At 40.6% G+C, this 15,304-nt stretch overlaps 1 protein-coding gene across 1 annotated transcript; it reads right to left on the reverse strand.

Moving 5' to 3' along the window:
* Positions 1 to 6,092: 6,092 nt before the first annotated feature.
* On the reverse strand, positions 6,093 to 14,654 carry LOC135481329 (receptor-type tyrosine-protein phosphatase kappa-like). Its single transcript, XM_064761167.1, has 10 exons — positions 13,678 to 14,654; positions 13,090 to 13,225; positions 12,784 to 12,933; positions 11,837 to 11,936; positions 11,483 to 11,556; positions 11,257 to 11,391; positions 10,314 to 10,436; positions 9,299 to 9,447; positions 7,608 to 7,743; positions 6,093 to 7,164 (listed from the first exon to the last, which is right to left on the reverse strand). The coding sequence occupies exons 2-10, from the start codon at positions 13,153 to 13,155 to the stop codon at positions 7,090 to 7,092; spliced, it is 1,008 nt and encodes a 335-aa protein (XP_064617237.1). The 5' UTR covers positions 13,156 to 13,225; positions 13,678 to 14,654; the 3' UTR covers positions 6,093 to 7,089.
* Between the last annotated feature and the right edge of the window lie 650 nt (positions 14,655 to 15,304).

Here is a 15,304-nt window from a genome sequence, read left to right on the forward strand (position 1 = left end):
GAGGGTGCGATCCTCTGATCCAGAGAAATCTGTAATTTTTTGTTGTCAGTTACTTGCAAAAGGTTGATTTCCTTTCGCAAGTAACTGACATGTCATAGTTGTGGACGGCGGACTAACTAGTCGTAAAGGCATACACAAGAGAGGGGCGCCTATTACTAATAGCCTCCAAGATTTTTGATTGCTGCTTAACATCAAACTATATCAATTATTTGATGGCGGCCAGATTTTGTTGGTGTGGTGGAGGGAAGCAGAGTGGCCAAGGTAAACCATCCACCTTTGGCGAGTAACTGGCAAACTCTCCCACATCTGACATATGCTCATAGGAGGAAACTTGTAACTCCTCCTGATACGAGTGTATCTGATAGTGGTGAAAGGCTGGAGATGTGCAGTGAGCTCTTCCTGTAACATTATATACAACTATTTCCTGTTGACACCAAGGCCCCACAAACAACTGAACAAGGGTAACATTGAAAGTTCCCTGTTTGAGAGTGGAATGGAACCCACGTCTGGTGTGACCTATGACTGAACACGAAAAAGGAAGGCTTTCTATCAATCGTGAAGAATCGGGATTTGGACCATCACCAAAATGCAATGAATTGGTACTAATAGCCCATTCTTCATAGGTTCACATTTCATACTAGCAACACAGAGGTTATTGCTTCCTGTCTTCTAATCTAAAACAAAGTACACAATGTGTATCTTACTGAACATAGCTGCATTTTTTGTCACTTTCATGATTCACAAAAACATGGGCATGGAGTGTGTACAAAGGTGATCCTATCTTAAATGCTCACAATTCAAGGTAATTTTCATGTGATATGTGAGCTTTTTTAATGGTGTTTGTGCCACATCTATGTATATTTCACTTTAGTACAGTCAATGATTAAAATTATGAATCGAACAGAACAAGTAATGTTGTGGAATACAAAACCATATCTGGAGCTAAACCTGGTTATGTTATAGGACTCTCATCTAAAACATCAACTAATTCAACAATCTGCTATTAGTTAACACATTCTACTCAGCATTTTGACATAATATTTAATTACACTCCTATATACATTATTGCAAAACATTTTTCAACCAGCCACACAATTTATTTTTGTTCGCTGACACCAAACCGTAAATCCATAACGATGAGCATGATATCATGCTTACTTGCCCGACCTTTTTATTTTCAACCTCATGCGGAAACAGAGTTAAAATGGAAGCCTCACTACACAAGCTCAAACTCTACAAAGATTTTTGAATGAAGATGACTGATATTCGTCTTGTTGTTTTAAAAATTGTGCCCAGCCATTACGAAATATATGTAAAGACTGGACTGTGGCAATGGGTCTCTATTTTCACCATACACAACTACGCTGTCATTTCTTCTCAATCTCATCAACATTACTAGTCAAATAAGCCTAAATACAGATGTACGTGTAAACAACAAAGAAAACGCGAGGGGCGTGTGGAAGTGCAGGATAATATACAAATAAACGGGAGGAGTTGTTTACGCATTAAGATCGAAATTAAAGATAGTTTCATGCTAGTCAATAAAGACAAATATATTTTTGATGACCAAAGGGCTACATATATAATATTTTCCAAAGGTTCTTTGACGGGCGCCTATTCAAGTCAACAACTGTAGACCTAATTAATAATCCAACTGTTGTCTTTAGCCTATGATATATTTCAGGTGCACAGTATATAGCCACCTTATCACATAGACTAACGTGGGCTGTACGTGACTCCCACGTCCTCAGTCTGTAGCCTGCACGTGAAATATGTAGGCCTTGCGTAGAATAACGTACGTGGTACGTCTTCATGCCTGGCCTACGTTCTGCCGATGACCACAGAGACCTAGCCTATATAACAGACCTAGATCTCTCGTCAGTTTTCATTCAGTATCGGTTACCTGAAGTCGCCCCACTCGTGTGCCGGCCGCTGATTTTGTTATTGCGGACTTTATGGACAAATAACTGAGCCGCGATCTGTGACTATAAGTGAGTACCGGTATAGCTTATTTGGGCTTCAGGTTGTAGGGGTAACAGGCCTACACCGAGTTCCCCGTTAAAGTTCCTACTGTGTTATCCGGCCTAGTTACCTGCAGTCAGAGAATGGAGTCAGTAACGGCTTTTAAGGAAAGCTCGGTCACAAAAAGAGAAGATGGCGTTCATCGACACCCGATTAAAATGAGATTTCTTAAGAAAAAGACGAATGGAGAAATGAAGGAGGTAAGAAAATCGAGGAAGCATTCCCATCACAAGGTCGATGTACCGCGGTACGGGAAATGGGTGATATCTAACGATACAGGCTCAGGAAAGCTTAAGGATGAAAACGGTATGTGTAAAAGAGAAAAAGGACTCAATCCAGTCCATTTGACTGTCAGTGAAAGTAGTAAGGAAATGAATGTAGCTAAAGACGTGGAACGAAAATTACTAACTGAACTCTCGTCGTGCTTACAGCAAATTGTAAAACAGGGGACCGAGAAATAGAAGTATTAAGCTAATATAACGAGGAGATATAGACAGAACGTAGGTTGCAAGCAACTGGTCGCAGAAGTGAATATTGTGCTGTCATATTGGCATGGGCATATGCCTGTCTTAAACGTTACGAGTACGATTCTTTGCCAGGCAATACAACTATTCTTACGGTGGAGCGTGATCTCCCCTGATGTCATTTATTTGTTTTCTTGACAACTATTATATCAAGACGCAGAATTTGACGCCCGTGTGTCTTAAAATACTCACTAAATAATTGCGATGTATAATATGGTTAGACAGGAGTAAAATATGCTATATTTGTTTGTCAAGGGAATGTATAAAAGAATGAATGAATCCATGCAGACAGATTTGTATTTTATCTGAGCATACATGACCCTGATGCATGTATTATTAGAAAATATATGTAATGTGTTGTTTATGTATGGTTGCAACATATTCTAAAAAGTGTTTATATTTATTTATCTATTTATTTGTTTAGGTGTTTGAGTCATGATCAAGAGTAAACGACGGCGATCAACCTCTGGGATTATTATTGTTGGGCACCCGCCACACGTCCCCATGTTGATCACGCGCCACACTTCCCCATGTTGGGCACCCGCCACACGTCCCCATGTTGGTCACCCGCCACACGTCCCCATGTTGGGCACCCGCCACACGTCCCCATGTTGGTCACCCGCCACACTTCCCCATGTAGGTCACCCACCACACGTCCCCATTTTGGGCACCTGCCACACTTCCCGATGTTGGGCGCCCGCCACACATCCATATGTTGGTCACCCGCCACACGTCTCCATGTTGGGCACCCGACACACTTCCCCATGTTGGTCACCCACCACACTTCTCCATGTTGGTTGCCCGCTACACGTCCCCATGTTTGTCACCCGCCACACGTCCCCATGTTGGGCACCCGCCACACGTCCCCATGTTGGTCACCCACCACACTTCCCCATGTAGGTCACCCACCACACGTCCCCATTTTGGGCACCCGCCACACTTCCCGATGTTGGGCGCCCGCCACACGTCCCCATGTTGGTCACCCGCCACACGTCCCCATGTTGGGCACCCGCCACACGTCCCCATGTTGGTCACCCGCCACACTTCTCCATGTAGGTCACCCGCCACACTTCTCCATATTGGTCACCCGCCACACTTCCCCATGTTGGTTGCCCGCCACACTTCCTCATGTTGGTCGCCCGCCACATTTAAGTCACTGTGGCTCTGTGCTTTTAGTTCTGAATTAACACGTTTTTTCCATTTTTTTTATTATAGCTGGGCGAAGACAACACGTACAAGCCTGCTTCTCAATAACAACTGCATATAAGCCTACGCTTGAGATATCCTCCAGATCACCATACATTTGATACTGGAGCAAAGTCAAATGGCTAAGGCATTTTGAAATTACGCACAGAGAATGTTGTACACTGTGATAAGCGTGATCAATCTTGTTCCATGTATAAAATACGGAACTATATGTGCCCGCGTATTCACTCGTACAATAGTAAGAGACTTGCGCAGTGACATGAAGTAGTCAGTCGAGCGGGAGACTTGGGGTTAGCTGGATGCACATAGATGTGAGAAACCTTGCATATACTTTTACTGCATGTCTGCCACAATACAGAGCTGGATCAGGAAACTTCATGGTGTCTCTGTACCTTCCTATGCTATGACGTGAGAACCTGTAATCAGCTGTCACATATGCAGTGAACGTTTTAACATTTGACAAACGTCACACCCGCTTCATGGGACTGAGGAAGGAAAAGGTAGATTTCTGGGCTCACATCTGAGCTATCAAGCCAAATAGGAATGGCTTGTTTGTTAGAGTCCACTTACATGTACAGGCAGGTAACAAAAATTCACATAGGCATTGTAAGATCTTACTACTGAAAGTCAAGGTGTTTTTGTGTAACGGTCACTCCGTGATCTCTGTATTTAAGATCCGTAACTTCTGGCAGTATATATATATATATATATATATATATATATATATATATATATATATATATATATATATATATATATCCGCATATGCCATGAATTTTCCTATTTTCCTATTTTGAGTAACTATGATGTGCTCCAGTAAAGTGAGTGACTGTTTTGACTGTAACCAAAACACATGTGTCCGAGATCACACGTGGGCGGTTTGTTCTGTTAATAAACCTTTTATCCAGAAACAGCTGTGGTGTCCTGTCCAGTGTCATCCAGATGCAGCTGTGGTGTCCCCTCCAGTGTCATCCAGATACAGCTGTGGTGTCCTGTCCGATGTCATCCAGATAAACTGTGGTGTCCTGTCAGGTGTCATCCAGATACAGCTGTGATGTCCTGTCCAGTGTCATCCAGATACAACTGTGGTGTCCTGTCCACTGTCCGGTGCAATTCGTCATCAGCACTTCATCGTGGCCATGCGTATGCAACGTTTACATAAAACTCTACATAAACATAGAACATAAAGCACAGTATTTCAACAAATTATGTAAATTTCTCATATATGTGATGTGTGAATGAAGAGATATATTTAAAACTACAGCATATGTATAAACGTGACAGCTGTAAACAATTCGTTACATTTCAGCAAAACAAGGATGTTGTGATATGGACATCAGTCTCCTCAGGAAGACCATGGACTGACTTATTATTGGCCGTACTATTAGGTAAAGAAAACACGTGGTAGGGGAATATTTGGAAAAGGTGTGGACAAAGAGCTGGTGTTAAAACTCATAAAGTGCTGGACTGTCTGGAAACCCAACCAACTCATTATCATGCTGCATTTTCACAAACCGTTTTAAGAAAGTTTCCTGAGGAATCATGTTGCTTTATGGGGCTAAATCCTCGCCAAAGTCATTTACGATAAAAGTTATACGAGCAATTTGGCTCAGGTACCCCAGCACGAGGAACTGACCAGTTAATAGGCAAATTTTAAATATAAGGTATTAAGTGTCATCCAGATTAGTCAATATTTGAATATACGGGAGTCTCATCCGTCTCAACATACGAAAATGTAATCCGCTAGAACATAAGGAAGTCTAATCCGTTAAAATACGAAAGCCTAATCAGTTGGAACATACGGGAGTGTCATCTGTTTGACCATGCGAAAGTCTTATCCGTTAAAGCATACGGAAGCCTTATCCGTTAGAACATACGGAAGTCTCATCCGTTAGAACACACGGAAGTCTCATCCGTTAGAACACACGGAAGTCTCATCCGTTAGAACACACGGAAGTCTCATGCGTTAGAACAAATGGAAGTCTCATGCGTTAGAACAAATGGAAGTCTAATCCTTTAGAACACACGGAAGTCTCATCCGTTAGAGCACACGAAAGTCTAATCCTTTAGGACATACGAAGTGAGGAATACAACCAGATTTATGTTATGGTTGTTTGTTACGGTTGGCAAATGGTCTTACATGTAATGGTCGTACTTGTAACCGTTGCTACGTGTTCATCAGTAAATGTTTAAATAGCAGCAACTGATACGATCCCCTGCACCATGGCATCAGAATTAGGTAAAACAAATGCATTTATGTCAATCGTATTTTTTTATTTTAACTGTCATCACAGTTAGAAAACAACTACATGCAAAAAAAAAAAAAAAAAAAAAGGCGGGGGTCCCAGACTTCTGTGACATATACCTTGTAGTTCGGCAGCAGAATCCTGGTTTATGCAGATGCAGTAGAGAAGGCTACCACATTCCCCAGAACCTACATGTGTACATGCAGGAGCTACAGAAAAATGTATGTTAACAGTTTTTCCTAACTGAAGCAAACTTGGCTACATGGAATACGAAAGGATAATTAAGGCAACCCCTAAAATGATAGTAAAATGAACAACACTATGGTGTTTACACACGAATATACTTTTAAAATACTGAATTCAACATTCTGGAAATCGGCATACATTCCATAAAGCTACCTAAAATACAAACATAAATGTGGAATTGTGTTCCTATGGCCTTTAGAATATGAAGTTAAAGGTGCAGGTGTTTTAGATTAATTCAAAATTTGCGCAAGAGACCAAAGTTTGATAGCCATAAACTGAAGTTTATCAGGAAACACGTATATAATCTGGGACATGTATATACTCTGGGAACATATATATATTCTGGGAACAAATGTATACTCTGGGAACACGTATACACTTTGGGAACACGTATACACTTTGGGAATGTATTCCTGGAAACTCGGAATACATTATTTGGGACTAAGTATTATGCACATGTAGGTATAAAAGACAGCCACGGAAGTATTACACACATGTAAAAACAAAAAATATCCATTCCAGCTTCGATTTACGATGTCTTTCTGTCCCAATAAAGCCGTTATCCAAAGTTCAGCGCAATAAACAAACAATAAGCATAAAGTGAAAGAAACAGCAAACAGAAGCAGCGAAAACTCAATCTTCAGAAACAAAGCAACTTGCGTAACATTTTTCTTGGGTGTTCAAACTTGAGTTCGACTTGATAAGAAAACATCACTCTTCATGGTACATGAATCGGTATATTAAGGTGGTTATGCGGATATAAACCAGGTGTTTCCAGTTGGAAAATACTTCTGTCAATCAACAACAAGGGGTTTACTGTCATTAAGGATAGCTCGGGGAACATCTTAGCCGAAATTGGCGTAGGTTTGGTAGTTCTCCAAATAGTTGATCACGATCTGGTGTAGAAATCTAAACTGCTCCTGGAACAAATGAATCAGTATAAAAGGAAAGAGTTAGGAAAAATCATAAAACACACAGGTATACATCCCCCACTTATCCTGGCCCACGAACACTATGAGCTCTCGGTATAAATAGACAGAACTTGCATCAAAAACTTATGTTTCTTGAAAGGTCTGGTGTGACCTTCGTCTATGTCATAAAGCAAACAAAATCAAATATTGCATGTGTTTTATTTGTCCTGTCCCTTTATAGCCCTCTGGTATAACTAAATGTTCAGTGGCTTGGACTGCGGCTAGAAGACAGTAGACTTGTCTGGGACTGGTTGGGAGGTTTTCTCAGGCACAGGTTTCTTCTTCCATATAAGTTTCTGTCGAATGAACAAAATATTTCTGAGCACGGCGAAAACATCCACGGAATAGATAAACAACTAAAACTAAAAATATACCATCAACTGATTTCATACCAGATCAGTAATAATCTCCGGCCTGTTGTTCCTCATCTGTCTGACAGTCTGTAAGATATTGACGTTCTGGTCAACCTTCAGCCTCTCTAGTACGGACCAAGCCACACAGAACAACCCACTCTTCGTCACTCCGTCCCTGAGCAAAGGAGGATCATTATTATTATTATTATTAGCATTAGTAACAAGAAAATATTTAGATCTATACTTGTGTATGACAGCAATTAAACACGGATTTCGGTGGATTCCATTAACATCGTTTCCAAACAAATATATTAAAGCTCTGCAAATTTCATAAAATATGTTAATTGTTCGATGTGAACTTTGACCTGTATAATTTGAGCTTAACTTTTAACACTGTTGAATAAGCAAATTTTATAAAACCAGGTGGCATTGTGGTGTAGAGCTAAATTGGGTTGTCATTCAACTGATCGTAAGTGTACGAGTCACGCTGATGGCAAACGTAACAGTCATGACATACAATAACAGTTATGCACATAAGTAATGTCTATTGTCATTTAGCTGATGCCAAACGTGAAAGTCACAGCACAGATGATATAAGTAATGTCTATTGTCATTTAACTAATGACAAACGCAAAAGTCACAGCACAGATGCACATAAGTAATGTCTATTGTCATTTAACTGATACCAAACGTAAAAGTTACAACACAGATGCACATAAGTAAAGTCTATTGTCATTTAGCTGATGACAAATGTAAAAGTCACAGCACAGATGCACATAAGCAAAGTCTGTTGTTATTTAGCTGATGACAAATGTAAAAGTCACAGCACAGATGCACATAAGCAAAGTCTGTTGTTATTTAGCTGATGACAAATGTAAAAGTCACAGCACAGATGCACATAAGTAAAGTCTATTGGCATTTAGCTGATGACAAATGTAAAAGTCACAGCACAGATGCACATAAGTAAAGTCTGTTGTCATATAGCTGATGACAAATGTAAAAGTCACAGCACAGATGCACATAAGTAAAGTCTATTGTCATTTAGCTGATACCAAACGTAAAAGTTACAACACAGATGCACATAGGTAAAGTCTATTGTCATTTAGCTGATGACAAATGTAAAAGTCACAGCACAGATGCACATAAGTAAAGTCTGTTGTCATTTAGCTGATGACAAATGTAAAAGTCACAGCACAGATGCACATAAGTCTATTGGCATTTAGCTGATGACAAATGTAAATGTCACAGCACAGATGCACATAAGTAAAGTCTATTGTCATTTAGCTGATACCAAACGTAAAAGTTACAACACAGATGCACATAAGTAAAGTCTATTGTCATTTAGCTGATGACAAACGTAAAAGTCACAGCACAGATGCACATAAGTCTATTGGCATTTAGCTGATGACAAATGTAAAAGTCACAGCACAGATGCACATAAGTCTATTGGCATTTAGCTGATGACAAATGTAAAAGTCACAGCACAGATGCACATAGGTAAAGTCTATTGTCATTTAGCTGATACCAAACGTAAAAGTTACAGTATAGATGCACATAAGTAAAGTCTATTGTCATTTAGCTGATGACAAACGTAAAAGTCACAGCATACATTTGTAAAGTGGACCATCATTCAGCATAAGATACATGTTAAGGTCACAGCATGCAATTGTAGCGCATGTGCCATGAATTCTTAATTATTCAAGAAATACATGAAAGGCAAACAGACCGACCTGCAATGTACCAAGATAGGGGCATTTTCAGATTCCCTTTGCCAGATTTCTACGCTTTGCAGAAGTGTCAGAAATGACGGTATAGATTCCTGGGAAGGTTTCTTCGGCCATTTCTTATAGCGGAACTGTTTAACGGGTTGACGTGCTTTCTGAGAAGAGAGATGAATATAGCGGAGGGGTATTTTGCAGATCTCTACCGGAGACACAGTAAGTGGTTAATCAAGGACACAGTCAGCACCTCTGCCATAAGACCTCTGCCATAAGTCACTTCTTCGACAACAAGACAGTCACTGCTTGTTCGACAAGACAAAATCACTGCTTCGACAACAAGACAAGATCACTGCCCGGACAATAAGACAAAGCCTCTGCTTTCCCAACAGTACAAAGCATAAAAAATTGATATCGATTATTCCATTGACATTTAAAAAATATATCGGGGAATTATTACAACCATTTTCATCATTTTAAACAATCATCAATGACATCAGCAGATTTAAATCAAAAACAAGTAAGACAAAGTTATCGATTTGTGCCCATCAACCAATCAGTCAATAGTCTGAGCTCTCCAATGTGATTTACCGTAAAGCGCGTTCCTTTCTTATAGATACTGCGAGAATACTTTGTTGAGCTGTTGTACATCCTGAGAGTTAACATACCAAACTGACAGTCAAGCCTACAGATTTACAAAGACATATGTTACCACACTGACAGACAAGTCTACACACTTACAAACACATTTGTTACTGACAGAGTGGCGTATCTCTCAAATCCCACGTGCATAGTTACGTAGATGTAACTGTCATGGTAACGTAACATCCACGACACCAGGTCCCATGGTGTTTGACTGTGTGTTACCCGACCTGAATGATTTCACAAAGCCACAACCAACTTAGACCGATATTTTAAAATCCTTTAAAGACTTACTTTTGGAACTAAGTTTCAATTGTAATGAGTAGTATCGGATGCTTCGAAGCAATAAATTCAGCGTTACAGCAAAGTGTTTACTTCAGACTACCTCGTCTTTGAAAATCAGGTGGTAAGTCCAGGTAGAGAAGTCCTCTCTCTGATCCACGTCTGTTACTTCCGTCTTGAATGGACCAAACTCCCCATTCTTGTCAGTCCAATATATACCCACGCTCTGTTGAACAGAAATAATAACACAGTTCGCGTTCAGGTATTCCGGATATTATCAACGGTTTGTTAACAACATCACATATTTTGACATAAACGTTTTTTACTATCCACATTCTAGTTATTAGAGTGTAACACATACTGGTACCAACTGGAACACGCTGGTATCATCTGACATGAAACCGTTCACAAATCAATTTATTGGTAAAGTTTATTGGTACAGTTTGTTGGTACAGTTTGTTACAACAATCACAAGTTGGTTATCAATCAACCTGTACCAAAATTAAACTGATCAGTATCATGCTGTAACTGATCAGGATTAGACTGTAACTGATCAATATCACGCTGTAGCTGATCAGCATTAGGTTGTATTAATAAATTGTACTGCATGAAGGGACTGGCTTGGTGCCAACCTGGTGAAAGTTTGCTTACGCAGAAGGTAAGCCTTTTTCGGTCCACCTGTAGTTTTCAGTTGTTATTCTTAAAACATATCTATAGTTTATATGGTTATAGGACAATTGTGCCTGTCCACGCGCTGTGGCATTTACTTTTCGTTAAATAATGGAAGACCATATCTTTTACTTGAAATGTCGTTCTGATACACCCGGCGGTAAATAATCACATGTGGCTGTGTACAGAGGGCGGGTCCGCCGGTGGGGAGCCAGCGGCTCTACGAGAACCAGGCGATTTTGATATCGTTACTGATAGGGGTCGTTCACGCATACGTTCAAAAACCTCACACACAGAAACAACCCAAGTATTTACTCTCTTGTTTCCTGCATTTGTTTCCTGGCAATATACATAACTACAGGCCACGCTCGGCTAACCTTATCCCTTGGATCGGCGTGGTCTGACATGATGATGGTACGGACGCCGTGATCGTACACCAAGCGCCAAAAGTCCACCACCGTGATTGGGAGAGGCGTCTGGGTGAGGATAAAGCCTCTCTTCTTTCTGTATCCCTACAACAGACAAGATACGTGTGACCGAATGGATGGCAGCACATCGCTAACAAAATCACAAATGTTTGACAATGAAAAGAGCGCAGCTTACCGGAAGAAAGACGGCGTTGATGTAGTCGTTACAGCCACTCACTGGCGTCGATAGATACGGTCTGTACCTATCCACTGAAACAAAAGATTTGATTGGTTGCGGCATCGTTAAATATCACAGAAAAGTCTAAGAGTCTTGTTTCGTAAAACATATACGACGTTAAACCCCAAGCACTCACTCACTCGTTAAACATAGTGGCGTGAATCATCCCTTTTCAGGGCTTGGAAAATGCCCTAAATTCACTCACTCATTCGTTAAACATTTTGGTGGTGGCGTGTGTGTGTGTAAAGTGTAACCTGTGTGTGTGTGAGAGGGGGGGGGGGGTGTCGTGTTTGCCAGATTTGATGACCAAACCTGCTAAGATCCTCTTGTTTCTGTTCTTGGGCAAGTTTTCTTTCAGACGGGCTGATTTTTGGCTGGTTTCGTCAAGCTGAGGTGAGACTTCCCCCAGAATCTGCACAATAAAATGTATCATTAAGGAATCGATGTGAATCAAATGTCCAACTTTTACCATATTCTTAGTTCTTGATGAGCACATTTGCTCTTAATAAACTATCGTTTTACGTGTAAATCAGCTATGCTATATTTTATCTTAGTAACGTTTATCGGTTACCTATATCGCATAAATAGCGTAGCAATCACTTGTTTCATTTTTTTTCTTTAATTGGGGTATTTTGTAGATAATCTGAGCATGCCTGACGCTGTCATTTTATCACTAGGCATGACACCACCTTTCACTTAATGTCACTTGGGAAACACAGCATGGGCGGCCAGACAACCACAATCCAGGCCGTTCATGCACAAGCCACCAACTGAGTACAACTGGCTGAACAGCTTTCAGAACCATTTAGCACGACTACGGGGCCACACTGTCGGCCAGAACCGCAATACAGGGATAAGCCCTGAAACAAGCGTTTCCTTGCCACTCGGACGGGAAGGAATTGTTGGGTAGTATATATAAACCCCAAATCTATGCTGGCTGCTGAGAAATATACATTAGGATTCCAACAATTCCTGTGTTGTTCAGTTTTCACACCTTTCCCAAGGACCGTGATACGGTTATCAATATTCTAGAGAAGTTAAGAAAGCTCCTTTTCTACGGTATACTCGTCATTACTACAACACATGCATCTACCTCTCGGTTACTTTCATTAAGAATGAATGATTTTCAAATCATTTAAATTTTTTAACACTAATCTGTAATAAATAGATGCAAAATCATTTTTTATTGCAACTGTTTCTCTCATGGTGACAAAACTTTGTTGTTTTGAATCGATTATAGTCACAACGATGTAACGGACCTTGAACTGTGCCGCCATTTTGGGTTGTTCAGTCACGGGGTCGATGGTGCAAAGGTCAAAGTACACGGCGGCAAAGTTCACAGTCGGGATGGAACTGTTGTTCAGTTTCAGGGCTTCTGCCAGAGCCTCGTGAAGAAACTCATACTGTTCCTGACAAAATAACAAAATGCACAGATTTGTAAGATTTCACTACATTTGGAGTGTTTACATATCACGCCTGTAAGCATTGTTAGAATTACCATTAAACAATAAAGGCTGTAAAACCATAACGCCCTCAGGGTTTATATATATAGGGGTTAGAATTACCTGTGTCTGCACCATATTAACTCGCTGTTGTCTGAGAAGTTCCACACAGGCCGGCACATCTACCATTCCCTCCGCCTTAGCCTGATTGATCAGGTAGTCCAGAGCGATGAACGTCCCCGTCCGTCCGATTCCGGCACTGTTATAAGACAAAAGCTTACATGATATTGAAATGGGAAAACAATACATTTGTAGGCATGGCAGTGTAAGGTTAGCGTTAACAGGACGACAACACTGATTATAGACATATGAAGCTATGGTACATTCAACCTCGTCCAGGACAACTTCGTGGAACCTATCGCCGTGGCGACCGTGTGTGAAGAACTCTTAATCTACAGCTGTACTATAAGCATATGCATAACTGACAAATTTAAGAAACAAAACGAAACAATTAAAGAACAAAACTGACCAATAACGCAAATACCTATGCATTCTGTGAATACTATATATATATCCGTTGTAAGAAAGATAAAAAAAGGCCTTGAATGCACTCACCTAGTCTGAACCTCATACTTATAAATTCTATAACGGAAACCACGCCAATGAAATTGACTTCATTGTTCACACCGTGTAAGCTATACAACTGTATACCTGCAATGGACGACAATTGGTCCAGGCAAGTTCGAGCTGTGCTCCACAACCTTGTCCCGGAAGTCGAGAAGCACGGAGGCGTCGGAGGGAGCGCCGTGGTCTGGCCAGGCCGTGAAGTGGAACTGTGTGAGAATCTTGGGCTTACTCTATAAAGACACAAGGAAGTACATGAGACCGATGTACAACTGGACGGATAAAATAGGAGTGGTGAACTATGCCTCAGAACTCCCAAAGGTAGATCTTGTGTAAGAGTCCCGTGTTCGAATCTAGCTGCCGCCGGCTATACGGGAGCCTTCAGTACGAACAAATTGTATGTACTGCCGAACACTGGTATGGTCTGCTTACAGCTCCAACTGATATACCGTAACTAAAACACCTGACCGCCAACAGGTTAAAAGTAAGATAAATTCAAGTCAGTTATTAAATAAAGATTTTCTATGCACTCGGTAGAGTTTTCCGAGGGAAAATTCTTGTGCTTTAACTGAAGTACTCAATTTCCTTGCGCGGTAACATATATAAATAGTGCGCCAGTTTACCTCAGTTCGTTCTGTCCTCTGCTTATTCCAGCTGCTTAACACATAGTCTGTCTTACCATTAAGGTAGCAGTTACACCTAATACTGGTGTTGAGGGACCTACCATGGCGTTACTCAGCTGCACAGTCCTAATGTTATAATTAGCGTACAACTCCTCATTCAGTAATGTCACTTCAATCACACCAAACTTTGTGGAGCCCTCGGTCGGCCAGTACTGGTTACACTTTTTCTACAATGTCGACAAGTACAATTTTCATTCAAAGAAGAATTATACATTTATATACGTACTAAAAACAGGGTTTGCAATGGTACTTAATGAGTTACTAATGGTATAGGTAAATGTATTAATTTTATTGCAGCTACCGAAATATGTGTGCCATTTCAACTTTCAGTCACGTATTCAACACTTGATATCTATATTTATTATGTAGGATGTGCTACTATGCGTTCCATACTGCCATAACTTACTGTGACTTAAAGTGTAAATTAGGGTGACTTACCTTGGTGTCCTCAACTAAGTTTGTTACCATGACAACTGTGCCAACGTTCTGTTCCCAGATCATGCGCATAAAGTCGTTTATGATAAGGTCAGTGGGCTCTTTCACAAATATAAAAATAACACAACGATTGATCTTGGGTCATTTAACATTGGCTTTGGCTGACTATTGGTATACACATCTCTGTTATGACGGCCTAAATATACACGGCAACATGGACTTACTAGTAATTACTGAGTGTGCACCAACCAATAATGACAGACGTTTTCACAACAGACGGCATTTAGTTAAATGTAAAGCCCCATTAATAGTAGGCCCCACATTCAGACCTTCGTGTATCACACATCAGTTAGAACATCACTAGCTCCTTGTATCACGCTTCAGTTAGAACATTCCGACCCTCCCTTATCACGCTTCAGACAAAACATTCCTTCTTCGACCTTCCCTATCACGCTTCAGTCAGGACATTCCGACCTTCGTGTATCACGCGTCAGTCAAAATATTCCGACCTTAACGTATCACGCGTCAGTCAGGACATTCCGACCTTTATGTATCACGCGTTTGTCAGCACATTCCTACATTCGTGTATCACGTGT

The sequence above is a fragment of the Liolophura sinensis genome, unplaced genomic scaffold (assembly GCF_032854445.1).
Source record: "Liolophura sinensis isolate JHLJ2023 unplaced genomic scaffold, CUHK_Ljap_v2 scaffold_23, whole genome shotgun sequence".
Lineage (NCBI taxonomy): Eukaryota > Metazoa > Mollusca > Polyplacophora > Chitonida > Chitonidae > Liolophura > Liolophura sinensis.

Excerpts from the sequence above, each read along its gene's own strand:
- LOC135481329 (XM_064761167.1), bottom strand. The coding sequence starts at position 13,155 with ATGGTAGATGTGCCGGCCTGTGTGGAACTTCTCAGACAACAGCGAGTT. Across the intron at positions 11,557-11,836 it reads AAACAAGAGGATCTTAGCAG|TGGATAGGTACAGACCGTAT; the intron begins GTTTGGTCATCA and ends CTTTTGTTTCAG. Across the intron at positions 10,437-11,256 it reads ACGCCGATCCAAGGGATAAG|AGCGTGGGTATATATTGGAC; the intron begins GTTAGCCGAGCG and ends TCTGTTCAACAG.